The sequence below is a fragment of the Eucyclogobius newberryi genome, unplaced genomic scaffold (genome assembly GCF_026437365.1).
Source record: "Eucyclogobius newberryi isolate DKJ021-1_F unplaced genomic scaffold, fEucNew1.0.hap1 SCAF_1, whole genome shotgun sequence".
NCBI lineage: Eukaryota > Metazoa > Chordata > Actinopteri > Gobiiformes > Gobiidae > Eucyclogobius > Eucyclogobius newberryi.
Genome location: NW_027315723.1, coordinates 6,252,889 through 6,269,456, shown reverse-complemented (window position 1 = coordinate 6,269,456; position 16,568 = coordinate 6,252,889). Strand labels below are relative to the sequence as shown.

The window sequence follows — 16,568 nt, the reverse complement described above, 5'->3', positions numbered from 1 at the left end:
ACAAAAAACAGCCAAAACAAGGCGCACCAAAACACCATGGCATCCGTCTTCAGCGCCATCTTTGAATAACATATTCGAGTGGTCCACTGGTATTTATGGTCTATGATCACAATTGATAATTGGGGGGAAATCTTAAAGTCATTTGTAAGTAATAGATCTTTAGAAGAAAAGTTATTTAGTTAATTAGTCTTAGTTCTCTACACTCCAAGGCTTCAATATGATATCTTCTCTACACGTTTCAGAAAACTTACATTTCCCCCATACTGGCCAATGAAAGCCCGGGACACAAATGAACAGCTATTCGGTGACAGTTTAGCTGCACCTGTTTGGATGAGCTGACGTGTCCAATGAGGGCATAGAAAACATGCCCAGCAGCCTCGTGCAGAAGCTTTGTTAATCAAGTTTGACTTAAATCTGATTGTTTTTTCGAAGAAATTCTGACCCGATAAGAACTGATTTAATTGAAACTACATCAGTTGAGCTAACTTTTGCTGTTCTTTTCAAATGACATTTCAGTCAAGCTAGCATTAGCTTAACCTTCTCAGGAATTTAGTGAGTTCACAAACTCTTTATAATTGATGTGAAGAGTGAGACCATGAAACTATGACCCAATAGATCCATGCGTGAGACACATCAATCTGGCATGAGACTTTTTGTTGAAAATAAAACACCTAAACAGGACCATGAATGATCATACTGAAGGCTCCTGAAAATGTGTTTTTGTTTTTAATTTAATTTTATTTAGTTGAATTTTCAGACCATATAAAAACTCAGCATGTGTACGTTGTGCCACCATGGTAACGGTGGAACTATCCTTGATAGGAATACATGCAGTTTACTCCCAGTGGTATGTCATTGGAAAATGAATTAGTAATGTAGACATATTTTTCAGTTAATTTTACTTTTATTTGAACCAGCCATATATGATGAATGTATGTGCAAAAACAATATCATAAAAATATACACATTTTTACAGCAAAGAAAATTAAACATAAAAAAAATCCTGCTTTATGAGTATTATTTTCCAAAGCTATAACGGTGCACAGACAACAGAATACTATTAAATCTAAAAATTACATTACAATTATAATTTATTTCATATTACAGGATTAATGTATGTACAATAAACAGCTTTTGTCCTGGTTTAGGTTGGCACTGGTTTCAGTGGGTCTCAGAGGCCGGGATGAAGTACCCATGTAGGTCCAAGTGGATTGTGGCTGGGATCTCGGCTCGGGCCAGTTCTTCTAAAGTCCGAGCATTCAGGACCAACATGAATGGCGAGACAGAAGGGTCTGGAGAGATAACCGACGACAGGATCACACCTGCAAGGGGCAGCAGAGGGAGGTTAAAGATGCCTTACCATAATATACAGTGGGTACAAAAAGTATTCAGACCCCTTTAAACTTTTCAGTCTTTGTTTCATTGCAACCATTTACTAAAATAAAAAAAGTTCATTTTGATTCTCATCAATGTACACTCAGCACCCCATCTTGACATTTTTGCCAATTTATAAAAAAAAAAAAGTGAAATATTACATGGTCAGAAGTATTCATATTTGCTGTTTGCTGTATAAGACCTACAGCTCACAGCGTCGGAGCAAATGAGAATCAGGAGGTCAAGGAACTGCCCCAAGGAGCCGCCCCAAGGAGCTGCCCCAAGGAGCCGCCCCAAGGAGCTGCCCAAGGAGCTCAGAGACAGAAATGTGGCAAGACACAGATCTGGCCAATAATTTCTGCAGCATCCAAGGTTCCTAAGAGCACAGTGGCCTCCATAATCCTTAAATGGAAGAAGTTTGGGACGACCAGAACTCTGTCTAGACCTGGCCGTCCTGTCAAACTGAGGAATCGTGGGAGAAGAGCCTTGGTGAGAGGTAAAGAAGAACCCAAAGAAAACTGTGGCTGAGCTCCAGAGATGCAGCAGGGAGATGGGAGAAAGTTCCACAAAGTCAACTATCACTGCCTCCACCAGTCGGGGCTTTATGGGGGAGTAGTCCGACTGAAGCCTCTCCTCAGTGCAAGACATATGGAAGCCATGAACACATGAAGGACTCCCAGACCATGAGAAATAAGATTCTCTGGTCTGATATGACTCCCCAATACAATCTCAATAGTGAAACATGCTATGGGGCGGCAAATACAGAGATAACCAGGAATAAAACCTCAAACGAAGGTTCACCTTCCAACAAGAAGTTGGCCCAGCCAGAGCCCTGACCTAAACCCAATTGAGCATCTCTGGAGACCTAAAAATGGCTGTCCACCAACATTCACCATCCGACATGATGGAACTGGAGAGGATCTGCAAAGAATGGCAGAGAATCCCCGAATCCAGGTGTGAAAAACGTATAGCATCATTCTCAAGAAGACTCATGGCTGTACTCGCTCAAAATGGTGTTTCTACTCAATACTGAGCAAAGAATACTTATGACCATGTGATATTTCAGTTTTTCTTTTTTAATAATAATAATTTCTGTTCTTTTCTTTTAATATGGGATGCTGAGTGTACATTTATGAAACTTTTTAGATTTGAGCAAATGACTGCAATGAAACAAAGAGTGAACAATGTAAAAGTGTCTGTATGTTGTTAGTACAATGTCATATATTATAAAATCATATTTTAACAATGTAAGGTATACAACGTGTTGCGTCTAATAATAATAACAGTGATGTGTGTATCAAACTTAAAGAGTTCAAAGTGTGTATTAATCTTAAAATCTGTTTTCCAGAGGCCGTTTTACCATCATCCTCCTCCGTTGCCCCGGGAGACGGTACAAACACGGGTTCAGACGGATAACAGTTCTCCTGGAACCACTCCACATGAGTGCGCTTCTCTACGTCCACTTTAGCAATCTGTAACAAGACCTGGGTTAGATGTGATGTGGACCCAGTTTATCTCCTGCCTTTGTCCATCAATGACTCTTTTGTCTGTAGTTACTGTAGTTACTGTAGTTACTGTAGTTACTGTAGTTACAATCAAAGACACTTGTGGATCATATTTTAGTATTGATCCAAAACCACTTCATAAAAGAAACAAGTCTGCTGACTTGCATTTGAAAACTACTGCTGGAGGGTCGGTGAAAACGGGGGATCTTCGGAGCAATGGTGTCTTTAAGGCAGGAGAATAAAGATCACTCAAACAAGCAGCAATCGCTCTAAATACAACTTTGAGTGAGTAAAAGAAGTTAAAAGTACTTTAAAGGCCTAGTTAAGTTCTTATTTATCCATGACCTACTACTACTCCTACCCTATGTCCCCACTCGCCCTCTCCACTCCACTGAACAGACCCCCCTCACAGTGCCCCCCTCACAGTGCCCCCTCACGGTGCCCCCTCACGGTGCCCCCCTCACGGTGCCCCCCTCACGGTGCCCCCCCTCACGGTGCCCCCCCCACAGTGCCCCCTCACGGTGCCCCCTCACGGTGCCCCCTCACAGTGCCCCCTCACAGTGCCCCCTCACAGCGCCCCCCTCACAGTGCCCCCCTCACAGTGCCCCCTCACGGTGCCCCCTCACGGTGCCCCCCTCACAGTGCCCCCCTCACAGTGCCCCCTCACGGTGCCCCCTCACAGTGCCCCCTCACAGCGCCCCCCTCACAGTGCCCCCCTCACAGTGCCCCCCTCACAGTGCCCCCTCACGGTGCCCCCTCACGGTGCCCCCCTCACGGTGCCCCCCTCACGGTGCCCCCCTCACAGTGCCCCCCTCACGGTGCCCCCCCCACAGTGCCCCCACACAGTACCCCCCTCACGGTGCCCCCTCACAGTGCCCCCTCACAGTGCCCCCTCACAGCGCCCCCCTCACAGTGCCCCCCTCACGGTGCCCCCTCACAGTGCCCCCTCACAGCGCCCCCCTCACAGTGCCCCCCTCACAGTGCCCCCCTCACAGTGCCCCCTCACGGTGCCCCCCTCACAGTGCCCCCCTCACAGTGCCCCCTCACAGTGCCCCCTCACAGTGCCCCCCTCACAGTGCCCCCCTCACAGTGCCCCCTACAGTGCCCCCTCACAGCACCCCCCGTCACAGTGCCCCCTCACAGTACCCCCTCTCGACTCCAGACAAGAGGGGAAGGTTTAGTCCTGTTTTTGTACCTTGTTTGGATGTGGCGACCACTCGACTCTGGATCCATAGACATATCTGTATTTCTTGGTGTTGAAGTTATAGTTTATTCTTGGGAGCTCCAATCCTGAAAATCAATGAACCAATCAGAAACAAGATTAGAGGCTGTGGTCTACATTTTATGTCTCATGCCTATTTAAGCCTCTAAACTTGTGTAGTGGCAGCTTGTTTACAGAGGACACATCATGGTCTCCTGCTGCAGAAACGTTAGACTTTTACCCCATCAGCGTCTGACAGTCTGTGGACGTCACATTTAGTCCCTGCTTGGATCGACTTGGCCCGAAGAGGAAGAGGGTTCTAAAGAAGTCCCTGGTCAGAGGAGGTTGCACCAAATGGAAATGCGCTAAACCGGGGCTGAGACAAGTAGTGTCGAGTCGGTAGTGTACCTTGAAAAATGGTGTCAGGCGTGCAGTAAACAGATCCATCTCCCTGGATCACGGCTGTCGCAGAAGTGTTTTTGAGCGTCACCAGATTCACTTTTCTTTCAGACTCCTGAAACACAGAGTTTGTAAAGAACAGTTCTGGGTGAATTCTGTTATAAACCTACTTTCTAATCTAGTGCTTGTTCACTTCCAACCCCAACCAGGACTGAGGCAGGTCTAGATTAGACCTGGTTTAGACCTGATTTAACCCCATTGTAGTACAACTCTAATGGTAATTGAATTTTGGTCCAGGTCCAGGTCTAGTTTAGTCTTTAGTCCAGGTACGGTCCCAGTTCAGACCTGCTTCAGCCCTTGTTCAGCCTTAGTTAAGACCTGGTTCAGACCTGGTTCAGTCCTGGTTTGGTCCTGGTTCGGTCCTGGTTCGGTCCTGGTTTAGTCCTAGTTCAGTCCTGGTTCAGTCCTTGTTCGGTCCTGGTTCGGTCCTGGTTCGGTCCTGGTTCAGTCCTGGTTCAGTCCTGGTTCGGTCCTGGTTCAGTCCTGGTTCAGTCCTGGTTCGGTCCTGGTTCGGTCCTAGTTCGGTCCTAGTTCAGTCCTGGTTCGGTCCTGGTTCAGTCCTGGTTCAGTCCTGGTTCAGTTCTGGTTCGGTCCTGGTTCGGTCCTGGTTCAGTCCTGGTTCAGTCCTGGTTCGGTCCTGGTTCGGTCCTAGTTCGGTCCTAGTTCAGTCCTGGTTCGGTCCTGGTTCAGTCCTGGTTCAGTCCTGGTTCAGTCCTGGTTCAGTTCTGGTTCGGTCCTGGTTCGGTCCTGGTTCAGTCCTGGTTCAGTCCTGGTTCGGTCCTGGTTCGGTCCTAGTTCGGTCCTAGTTCAGTCCTGGTTCGGTCCTGGTTCAGTCCTGGTTCGTTCTGGTTCAGTTCTGGTTCAGTTCTGGTTCAGTCCTGGTTCAGTCCTGGTTCGGTCCTGGTTTGGTCCTAGTTCAGTCTTGGTTCGGGCTTGGTTCGGTCCTGGTTCGGTCCTAGTTCAGTCCTAGTTCGGTCCTGGTTCGGTCCTGGTTCAGTCCTGGTTCGGTCCTGGTTCGGTCCTGGTTCAGTCCTGGTTCAGTCCTGGTTCGTTCTGGTTCAGTCCTGGTTCAGTCCTGGTTCAGTCCTGGTTCGGTCCTGGTTCGGTTCTGGTTCGGTCCTGGTTCAGTCCTGGTTCGGTCCTGGTTCGGTCCTAGTTCGGTCCTAGTTCAGTCCTGGTTCGGTCCTGGTTCAGTCCTGGTTCGTTCTGGTTCAGTTCTGGTTCAGTTCTGGTTCAGTCCTGGTTCGGTTCTGGTTCGGTCCTGGTTCGGTCCTGGTTCAGTCCTGGTTTGGTCCTAGTTCAGTCTTGGTTCGGGCTTGGTTCGGTCCTGGTTCGGTCCTAGTTCAGTCCTAGTTCGGTCCTGGTTCGGTCCTGGTTCAGTCCTGGTTCGGTCCTGGTTCGGTCCTGGTTCGGTCCTAGTTCAGTCCTGGTTCGGTCCTGGTTCGGTCTTGGTTCAGTCCTGGTTCAGTCCTCATGTACCGTGCTGATGTTGAGTGGCAGGACAAAGCGGGTGCAAACTGGGGGGCTGAATCCTTTATTGCTCTCGATGAGTTTGCTTGTGTCTTGTGTCATGTTCTTGAGGTAAAACATGTTGTACAGATTTGAGTCTTTGTAAGTGATGAGGTCAAACACCACATGGTCCTGCTCCTCGTACGCATTTATGTGGTGGAACGTCACCAGGGCGTCGCCGTAGAACAGGGTCGACACTCTCTTCCCCGTGTGTCTGTTCACCAAATGGAACAGGGTCTGAGGATGCAGAGGAGAAGGTCAGAGGAGCAGAGGATGAAGAGAATGTCAAAGGAGCAGAGGATTCAGAGGAGAAGGTCAGAGGAGCAGAAGATGAAGAGAAGGTCAGAGGAGCAGAGGATGAAGAGGACAGAGGAGGAGAATATGTCCTTACGGTCTCGTTCTCGTCAAACTTCAGACAGTTTCCCCAGTTGGCGCCTCTGAAATAGGCCGTGGCGAGATTGACCATGTCCAGTTTAAAGGGCTGCTCCACAAAGATGATGTAGTTCTCAGTCATCCCAAAACTGTGGTAGTAACTCGGGAAGAGGAGTGAACGGAACGGGATGGAGCACACCTGCTGCACTTTCCTCAGAGCAGGCTTCTTCTGCTCTGGATCTGTGGAGGATTGAGTTTTGACCAGGGTTAAACTAGGACTAAACTATGTTGGTACAAAGATCAAAATCAGGACTGCTGGGACTGAACCGGAACTAATGTAGGACTTGCATGGGACTAAACCAAGACTACATTTTAAGGGTGCATTCACATCGTCATTTGGTCCTAAATTGAGATAATTTTAGTCCTGATAAGGACTTGGTTTGGTCATGTTCTTTAAAAACAAAAAAAATAAGTGTGATCACAAAAGGGAAATAGCTGATTTGAGTGACATGTCTGTCCTGAACATGAACTAATTTGATCTTTGTTGCAATATTCAATCATACCTTTCCTGGAAATCTCGCCTCTTACCGCCGGTGCTCTGTATCTTCTCCTCTCCTATATCTATCTATCTATAAAAAACAAAACTCTTCCTCACCCTCCGCGGTGTTGCGAGCACTACACTTTTCAGGACCGAGATGTCTGATGTCTTTCCTGGATCTGCTCAAGCCATTCCTCCAGTTTGGGGGTCACTGCCCCAAGTGCTCCGATCACTACGGGCACCACTGATACCTTCACGCTCCAGGCCTTCTCCAGCTCCTCTCTGAGGCCTTGGTATTTCTCTAGTTTCTCATGTTCCTTTTTCTGGATGTTACCATCCCATGTACTGCAATGTTCACCACCACAGCTTTCCTCTGACCCTTGAGACCACCACTATGTCCGGCTGGTTCTCCATTACCATTCGGTCTGTCTGTATTTGGAGGTCCCAGAGGACCTTGGCTCTGTCGTTCTCCCCCATCTTTGGACGTGTTTCCACTTTGTCCTTGGGGTCTCCTGCCCGTTCTCTGCTCAGATGTTTCTGTACACTATGCCAGCTCCTGGTTATGGCGCTCCATGTATACTGTCCCTGCCAGCATCTTGCACCTGCAGTTATGTGTGGGATGGTCTCAGGGCCCCTTTGCACAGCCTACACCTTGGGTCTTGTCTGGTGTGGTAGATCTGGCCTGTATTGATCTGGTGTTCAGGGCCTCTGTGCTGCCATGATCAGGGCCTCTGTCCTTCAGACCGGCTCTTTCTAACCATTGGTAGGATTTTGTGATATCAGCCTCTTCAGTTATGTTCCGGTGGTACATCCCATGTAGGGGCGTGTCCTCCCATGATGGTCCCTCCAGCACCTCATCATCCTCTGTTCCCCAGTGTCTGAGACCTTCACTGAGCACGTCATCTGTAGGAACCTTGTCCTTGATGTACTTATGGATCTTGGACGTTTGGTCCTGGATAGTGGCTCTCACGCTCACTAGTCCTCGGCCTCCTTCCTTACGGCTAGTGTACAGTCTCAGGGTGCTGGATTTGGGGTGGAACCCTCCATGCGTGATCAGGAGCTTTCGTGTCTTAACATCTTTGGTCTGTATCTCCTCCTTTGGCCAACTGATTATTCCTGCAGGGAATCGGATCACTGGCAGGGTATGGGATCACTGGCAGGGTATGGGATCACTGGCAGGGTATGGGATCACTGGCAGGGTCTGATCACTGGCAGGGCGTAGCAGTTTATTGCCCGGGACTTGTTCTTGCCATTGAGCTGCTTCTGAGGACTTGCCTCACTTGTTGTAGGTATTTGGCCATAGCTGCTTTCCTTGTTTCCTCTTCGAGGTTGCCATTTGCCTGCGGGATTCCCAGGTACTTGTAACTGTTCTCAATGTCTGCTATCGCTCTTCTGGGAGTGAGACCCCCTCTGTGTGGACTACCTTCCCTCTCTTAGTCACCATCCGACCATGCTTCTGATATCTGAGCTGTAGATCTTGGTGTGGATCAGGGAGTCAATGTCCCACTCGCTCTTAGCATACAGCTTGATGTCATCCACGTAGAGGAGGTGACTGATGGTGGCTCCAGGTGTGTGGGTGTGGCATCATGACTCAGTCTCTCCTATTCATTGGTTTCAGACAGTTTATTCCTTCCTGATTTGGAGGATTCTGTGAATACCTTGCCCCAATTCCAAATCAAAAGATAAAAAGAAATCCTTTTGCCTGAAACATACAGTGGTGATGTGGACTTGACCCCTGATCCATTGTGTGGGACTTGTGTTTTGACCTTACCTGAAGCGTTGTGCGGCACTTTGAAGATGACATATTTGGGTTTGCCCAGCCCCATGATGGCCGTGCCCATGTTGTAGGTGTTGCCTTCCTCGTCGTAGTGAGGGTGAGCCGTGGCCAGGTTCAGGGAGATGTAGTTCCTGTAGTTTGTCTGAAAAAATATTTATACATGAAAAGAACTCAAATCCTGGGATAAAAGTTACGTATAATTACTGTGGTGGTGATTTGTAGAGCACAATTTGTACACAAGGCAATTCAAAGTGCTTCACAAAACAGGACAACATGTGCATTAACCTTCATTTCTGTTCATTCAATTTAAGTTTCATTCAATTTAACAGTTTTGTTGTAGTAGTATGGAAGATAATTTAAGTCAAAGTTTCTCTTTTTCTGGTGCGCCCCATAGGATATACAATACTGATAAATACTGAATAAAAAGCTGTATTCGGAGTAGGCTACCTGAACTTAAAATACTTTAAGTTGCAGTGTATTCTAGTGTAGAAACAGAGCAAAGGAATAAAACAGCTTTATGTCTGTTTCACCATTTATTTATCACAAAAGAGAAGGGAAAGGTCGCACATACTCACACGTTTTAATTTATTACTGTTATCTAAATTTTCTGATCAAATAGAACAATGTATTCCTGTAGAAAAGTCACAGTATTCTGAACACCACCGGATGAAATAAGGAATTCTGAATTGTATTTTCAGTAGGACCATTGTATTCACTTCAGTTAATGTATGTCATGTTCTTAAGTTATCTGGATAATATATCTATCAAGAATTAACAACGTTCAAGAAGTATAATGAAAAGTACTGATGGAGGATTGAAAGAAAATCACAATGTTCCAATATTTTTGATGAGGAAGTTGGTTTTATTTTATTTGTTATATTATAGTTCAGATTCACTCTTGGCTTTTATTATGGCGAGTAGCACGTCAGTTTGATTTCCTGTGATGTCATTAAGTCCACCTTTCCCAAAAGCTGAAAGAGCAAAGTGTGAGCTTGTGAACTTCTCCGAGCCTGTGTCCCGTAGTACTCGAGTACAGAGTCTGCAGGCTTTGAGAAGGCTGATTCTGACAAATTAGACTGGTTCCCTACGACATTTACTTGGTATAGCAGGTTGGATTTGCTCAGACTCTTGAATTTGAGTGACTTAAGTGTAAAAAAAAATGCATTGAAAAACCGAGTAAACACAATTCAAACTTTTTAGGGTAAAAAATCTGCTGGGACAGAGTAGTAAGCAGTAATAAATAATAGTAGCTGTAGAAGCAAGCAGTAGTATTAGTATTATTAAGTAGTAAGTTATGTAAATGTCCTAACCCGTCCTATGGTCTCCAGGGTGCTGGGGTTGATCTCGTTGATGTAGTTGACTTCTGAAGCGGCGTAATAATCTTTTCCATATTGTATGATATTCACCAGGTTATTATCAGTGAAGTCTGGGATTACGTTGGACAGGTGAGTGAAGAACCTGCAGGACAGAGACAGGGTTGAAACAGGACTAAACTAGGACTGAACCAGGACTAAACCAAGAAGAAACCAGGATTTAAGCAGAACTAAAGCACATCTAAAGAATCTAAACACATCTAATCAAAACCAGCACTAAACCAAGACTGAACTATGGACTAAAGCGAGACTCAGAGATCAGGATTAAGGTGGAAGTAAACAGAGACCTGACTAAAGCAGGACTAAAGTAGCACTAACCAGGGACAAAACCAAGAATAAAACAGGATTCAAGCAGATCTAAACATATCTAAACAATCTAAACACATCTAATCAAAACCAGCTCTAAACCAAGACTGAACTATGGACTAAAGCAAGACTATCAGGATTAAGGTAGAAGTAAACAGAGACCTGACTAAAGCAGGACTAAAGTAGCACTAACCAGGGACAAAACCAGGGTCTGAAATGGGACTAAAGCAGGGAAAAACCCAGACTGAAGATTGACAAAAGCAGGACATAACCATGCACTAAATCAGAACCGACCCAGGACTAAAGCTGGACTGCACCAGACTAAACGGGCCTGTACCTGGAGAATATGTTCTTGCACGGGTCGGGGTAGACCATGGTCCCAAACTCGGACACCACAATGCGGTCAGCCCTGATGTTCCTCTTGTATGTGTTGCTCTCCAGAAACTTACTCCTGTAGCTCACTTCACCTGGACAAAGCACACACAGGTAAAATACATCATTTCATTGTCATTTTGTGATGCACTTACGCTGTTAAACGTCTCCAGTTTGTATGTGTCAGTCTATTTCCCCCCCCCCTCTGCATGAATCAAGAATGCTCGCGTCACATCCATGATATCCATGTCTCTCACTCTGACCGCATCGCCCTGACCCACGTGTGTGCAGACTTTCCCACAGACTTGGACAATGCCTTTATTGTTGTTTAAACTATTAGAAAAAATATGTCATATGTCCAAATTTCTCACCATTTTTGAAGGTGAAGCTGTGGATGAGAGACAGGCCATCAAACCAGTGATTGTACTGAGCGTCTCCCACAGAGAATAACCCAGGGCCATTTCTGATCAGCGTCCCCTCCAGCCAGTCCGGGATACAGCCTGAAACACAGAAGGTAAACCAGGACTAAAACAGAGCTAAAGCAGGACTAAACCAGCACTACAGCAGGATTGAATCAGGGCTAGAAAGGACTCAACCGGGACTGTAACAACACCACCACACTCAGGAAGTGAGGTCTGATCAAACTGGAGAAATGTGTTGCAGCATTTGCAGCTCGTTGGACACAATGAAAGGAGAAAGCATAAAGGGATCATGCATTTAATTTGAATCAAGTTTCTTTAAAGTTCTAAACCAAGACTGAACAAGAACTAAACCAGAGAATAAAAAGGACTGAACTGGGGACTAAATCAGCTCTAAATCAAGACATAACAAGAACAAAACCAGTACTATAGTACAAACCAAGGCTGTACCAGGACCAAACCCACCTCAGAGTAACTGTGTGTTCCAATGATAATATTAGTAATAGCGACTGTAAAAGGTCTTCTGTTTGTTCTGCACATAAGCAAATTATGAAATATTACTGTTCCAGTCTGATGCTGTAACTTGTTCACGTTAGACCTTTAAAGATGATAAAACAATTACTTTACAACATCATATTCTACTGATATAATTGACAATAATAGATAAGAGATTGTCTGGATGTTGGATAGACCGTACACAGATCTTTTTATATTCAAGTATAAAAACATTTTTGAATAACATTTTTAATATCAATTACTGTTGCAGCCTAATCTAACTGGACTTGGACTGGTTAAATATGCATATGTTAGTTTACCATTGAATATTTGATCATAATGGTCATCGTTTAAAGATGCGTACCTCTGACTGTGGCCTGGACGGGTTCTGGAGTCTCTGTCCCGTTCTTCCCAAAGATGGTCTGCATGTTTAGACTTGGATACGAACTCCAACTCAGACGTTTTAGGAAGATTTCTGTCTTGATCGTGATCCCGACCAGGTTTTATAGCCCTTACATAATGACACCTGGACTTTGGATCCGAGAGTGTCACGGTCAGAATCACTTTGAACTTAAGTCCATATTGATTGTATCATGTACAGTGGTAACAGAGTAACAGCTGATTGTACAACAACAGTAAGATCATAATACAAACAGTACAAACATTGAACAATTCGGGTTTAGACACTGAATAACGTAAATGGGGTCTAAATTCAGAACTAAACCAGAACTAAACCAGGATTTAACCAGGATTTAACCAGGGGTAAACCAGGATTGAACCAGGACTAAACCAGGATTAAACCAGGGGTAAACCAGGATTAAACCAGGGGTAAACCAGGATTAAACCAGGGGTAAACCAGGATTAAACCAGGGGTAAACCAGGATTGAACCAGGACTGAACCAGGATTAAACCAGGGGTAAACCAGGATTGAACCAGGACTAAACCAGGATTAAACCAGGGGTAAACCAGGATTAAACCAGGGGTAAACCAGGATTAAACCAGGGGTAAACCAGGATTGAACCAGGACTGAACCAGGATTAAACCAGGGGTAAACCAGGATTAAACCAGGACTAAACCAGGATTAAACCAGGGGTAAACCAGGATTAAACCAGGGGTAAACCAGGATTGAACCAGGACTGAACCAGGATTAAACCAGGGGTAAACCAGGATTAAACCAGGACTAAACCAGGATTAAACCAGGGGTAAACCAGGATTAAACCAGGACTAAACCAGGATTAAACCAGGGGTAAACCAGGATTGAACCAGAACTGAACCAGGATTGAACCAGGACTAAACCAGGATTAAACCAGGATTAAACCAGGGGTAAACCAGGATTAAACCAGGGGTAAACCACGATTGAACCAGGACTAAACCAGGATAAAACCAGGGGTAAACCAGGATAAAACCAGGGGTAAACCAGGATTAAACCAGGGGTAAACCAGGATTGAACCAGGACTAAACCAGGATTAAACCAGGATTAAACCAGGGGTAAACCAGGATTAAACCAGGACTAAACCAGGATAACCCAGGAGTAAACCAGGGGTAAACCAGGATTAAACCAGGACTAAACCAGGATTAAACCAGGGGTAAACCAGGATTAAACCAAGGGTAAACCAGGATTAAACCAGGACTAAACCAGGATTGAACCAGGACTAAACCAGGATTAAACCAGGGGTAAACAAGGATTAAACCAGGGGTAAACCAGGATTAAACCAGGGGTAAACCAGGATTAAACCAGGGGTAAACCAGGATTGAACCAGGACTAAACCAGGATTAAACCAGGATTAAACCAGGATTAAACCAGGGGTAAACCAGGGGTAAACCAGGATTAAACCAGGACTAAACCAGGATTAAACCTGGTAAACCAGGATTAAACCAGGGGTAAACCAGGATTAAACCAGGACTAAACCAGGCTTAAACCAGGGGTAAACCAGGATTAAACCAGGACTAAACCAGGACTAAGAGTAAAATGTTGAGAGTAAATTGTATACAGTAGTATTGTATTCCTCCCTTTTATTTATAGAGTAAGTTTGAATTGAAAAGACATGAAACGTGTGAATGGATGCAGATAAAACGTCCATAAAACGCTAAACTCATTTAACCAATTATAGATAAGGGTCTACAGTTCAGTGGCCTCTGTCTCAACATGAATGCTACTGCATGCTACATGCAGGACTGGGGATATAGACAAAAATGAATATATCGAGTATTCCGATAGCAATATTCAAATATTATGTCAATCTAATACAAATATGTTAAAACATGTATTTAAAGTTTAATTATCAGACACATGTGAAATGTCTGTGAAATGAATCACTAAAGAACTATCACTTTTTTTTTTCAATGTTCAGTTCTTTTTTAAATTTTCTTTTTAAACTATAGACGATACTACTTGATATTCAAATTGGCATCTCTTCTTTTTGTTATATTGCCCACCTCTAGTTACACATGTTATATATGAAGAGACTAAACCAAGACTTTACCAAGACTAAACCATAAATGAACATGGATTAAATCAAGACTAAACTATATGCAGATTTTCTTTAAGCGGTAACTAAAGCCAACTGCTATTTCTGACAACTCCACCTAGTAGGATTATGAGGACTAAACCAGGGCTAAACCAGGACTAAAGTATGTTGGAACAAAGACTAAGGTTACCTTCACTTTTGCATCAGCACATGAAAGTTACTAAACTGGGACAAAATCCACAACCAAACCAAGACTAGACCAAGACTAGACCAGGACTGATCAGATCATGACTCAAACTGGACCATGTGAATGCAACCTTGAAACAGAACTAAACCAGGACCAGGACTACACTAGGACTGAACCAGATCTTAAGTAAGGCTTGGACAGGACTAAACCAAGAGTCAACCAAACAAGGTCTTATTTATAAAATGATTCACAAATAAACATTATTCTCAAATAAATAACAATGAAACCTTTTGAGAGTCCACACTTCACTGTGATTGGTAACTCCACCTTTTACACCGTCACACTACCCCATATCGTGCTGATAGTGCCATTGAAATGACCAGAGGAAACGTGGCTCTTGTAAAATGCTTTATTGAAGTGTATATCGATTTGTTCTATCATTAAAATTTTTCACATTTAGACATAATTCGATCATTTTCTGATCTACGCCACAATACTTGGACCAGGCGTTTCACAATAAAACTTCCACAAATCCAGATTTCTTTTTTTTTTTTCTTTTTTAAGTGTTACTCTTTTGGGCGTTTTTCCAACAGATGAAAAATATCTTCAGAAATTTTAACTAAAAAGTCGAATCAAACTACAATCCAGGTCATGCGTTAATACAACCACACAGTACATCACGCAGCCTCATCGAACAAACCCAAATAAAATCATCTTCATAATAAGTGTGGTTCTGTTGAATAAAACTCCACTTTAGACCATTTGAATTCAGCGATAACGTGTGTGTGACCCATGTCGGACATACTGCTTTTATAATGCACCATTTAGAGAAAATACTGTGTTTGTCAGAAACAGCAACTACAAGGTTTCTACACAGTTACACGGACATACTGTAGATATTTAAGTTAAAATGTGAACAAATAAAAATATGCAGTCAAAAATTCCAATAAATCCAATTTCTATGAAAGCTTACATTTTCATTGACATTCCTCTCACCCTTAGACCAAATTCATGCACAAACCTGGCTCAGATTTGGTCATGAATCAATAAGAGTAATGTTTTAAACTGCATTATGGCTGATTTTTTGTGTATTATTATTATTATCGTTTTAACACTGTGTTGTGTGTGCACATTGACTGCATAGGAACCCTGTAGTTCTGTAGTTGAGTATTCTGTAGATGTAGATTATTAAGGACCAGGGTGTTTGAAAATGGCACCAGAGTAACAGAGAACGGACAGAAACGGTCCAAAGAAACAACATAAATAAATAAACGAGGCAATAATGAGGTACACAAATACTGACGTTATTGTGGTCAAATTAAAAAGTCGAAAATCAGGTCTATAAAAGGACAAAACTGAGATAAAATCCAGAATAAGACAAAGGGGTAAATGCATAGCTAAACCGACACTTTTCCGCTCTTCACAGGCTTCACGTAAAGACCATCATAAACTGCCAAATCAAATCAATTCAGTAAATCATAAACAATAAACGTGTTACATCATAGTTATGAATACTAAAACAATTAAGTTAGACAACCGGGTGTGAGCTACGTTTTACAAACATTTATTTCTGTGGACCGTTTTTAGATTTACGCAGAAAGTGGAGACAGTGGACAGGAAGTAGGTCACAGTAGGCAGAGTTTGTAGTTTTTGTTGTGTCTTTGCTCTAGCTGTAGTTTTGGTGGGTATGTTTTGGTCTATTTACAGGAGAAAATGAAGTTTACCGTATAAATAGTGATGCTTTGAAATTAAACTATGTATTTTACCACTATATTTTTATAAACTAAGATATTTACCCAGAGTTACAAGTGTTGTGGTTGCAGCCTTTTTTTAAATTGAAATTATTTCGTAGGTAGTAACAAAACTATTCAGACAAAAGAAATTATGAAAAAGTATGGAACAAATATTATAGCTACATCTCAGTAGAAAATAAGTTAAAAATAAATAAACTATTAAAAATATGTATTCATTTATTAAAGTAAAAAAAAAGTAAAATACACTGGAAAAAATATATATATGTATGTGTGCTTTAATAAAAATACCTATAATAAATTACTAAAATAAGGACAAATTATAATATAACAAATAAAAATGGCAGTCGAGGTGACATGATCCACATTTTAGACTTAAAACGTCTCATTTAAGACTAAAAATGTGACTGGTAAACTTTCAAAATGGCGGCAACTTCTCTGGTCTCTTGTTTTCCTCGTAAA

General features: G+C 43.4%; 1 protein-coding gene across 1 annotated transcript; it reads right to left on the bottom strand.

Annotated features, from left to right (window-relative positions):
* Positions 1-1,155: 1,155 nt before the first annotated feature.
* On the bottom strand, positions 1,156-12,216 carry bco1l (beta-carotene oxygenase 1, like). Its single transcript, XM_072449988.1, has 11 exons — positions 12,065-12,216; positions 11,158-11,286; positions 10,752-10,881; positions 10,046-10,193; positions 8,730-8,877; positions 6,440-6,660; positions 6,019-6,285; positions 4,489-4,594; positions 4,075-4,169; positions 2,735-2,846; positions 1,156-1,322 (listed from the first exon to the last, which is right to left on the bottom strand). Exons 1-11 carry the CDS (start codon positions 12,126-12,128, stop codon positions 1,162-1,164), a joined length of 1,581 nt encoding a protein of 526 aa, XP_072306089.1. The 5' UTR covers positions 12,129-12,216; the 3' UTR covers positions 1,156-1,161.
* Between the last annotated feature and the right edge of the window lie 4,352 nt (positions 12,217-16,568).

Excerpts from the sequence above, each read along its gene's own strand:
- bco1l (XM_072449988.1), bottom strand. The coding sequence starts at position 12,128 with ATGCAGACCATCTTTGGGAAGAACGGGACAGAGACTCCAGAACCCGTC. Across the intron at positions 11,287-12,064 it reads CGTCCAGGCCACAGTCAGAG|GCTGTATCCCGGACTGGCTG; the intron begins GTACGCATCTTT and ends TCTGTGTTTCAG. Across the intron at positions 1,323-2,734 it reads GGCAACGGAGGAGGATGATG|GTGTGATCCTGTCGTCGGTT; the intron begins GTAAAACGGCCT and ends TGCCCCTTGCAG.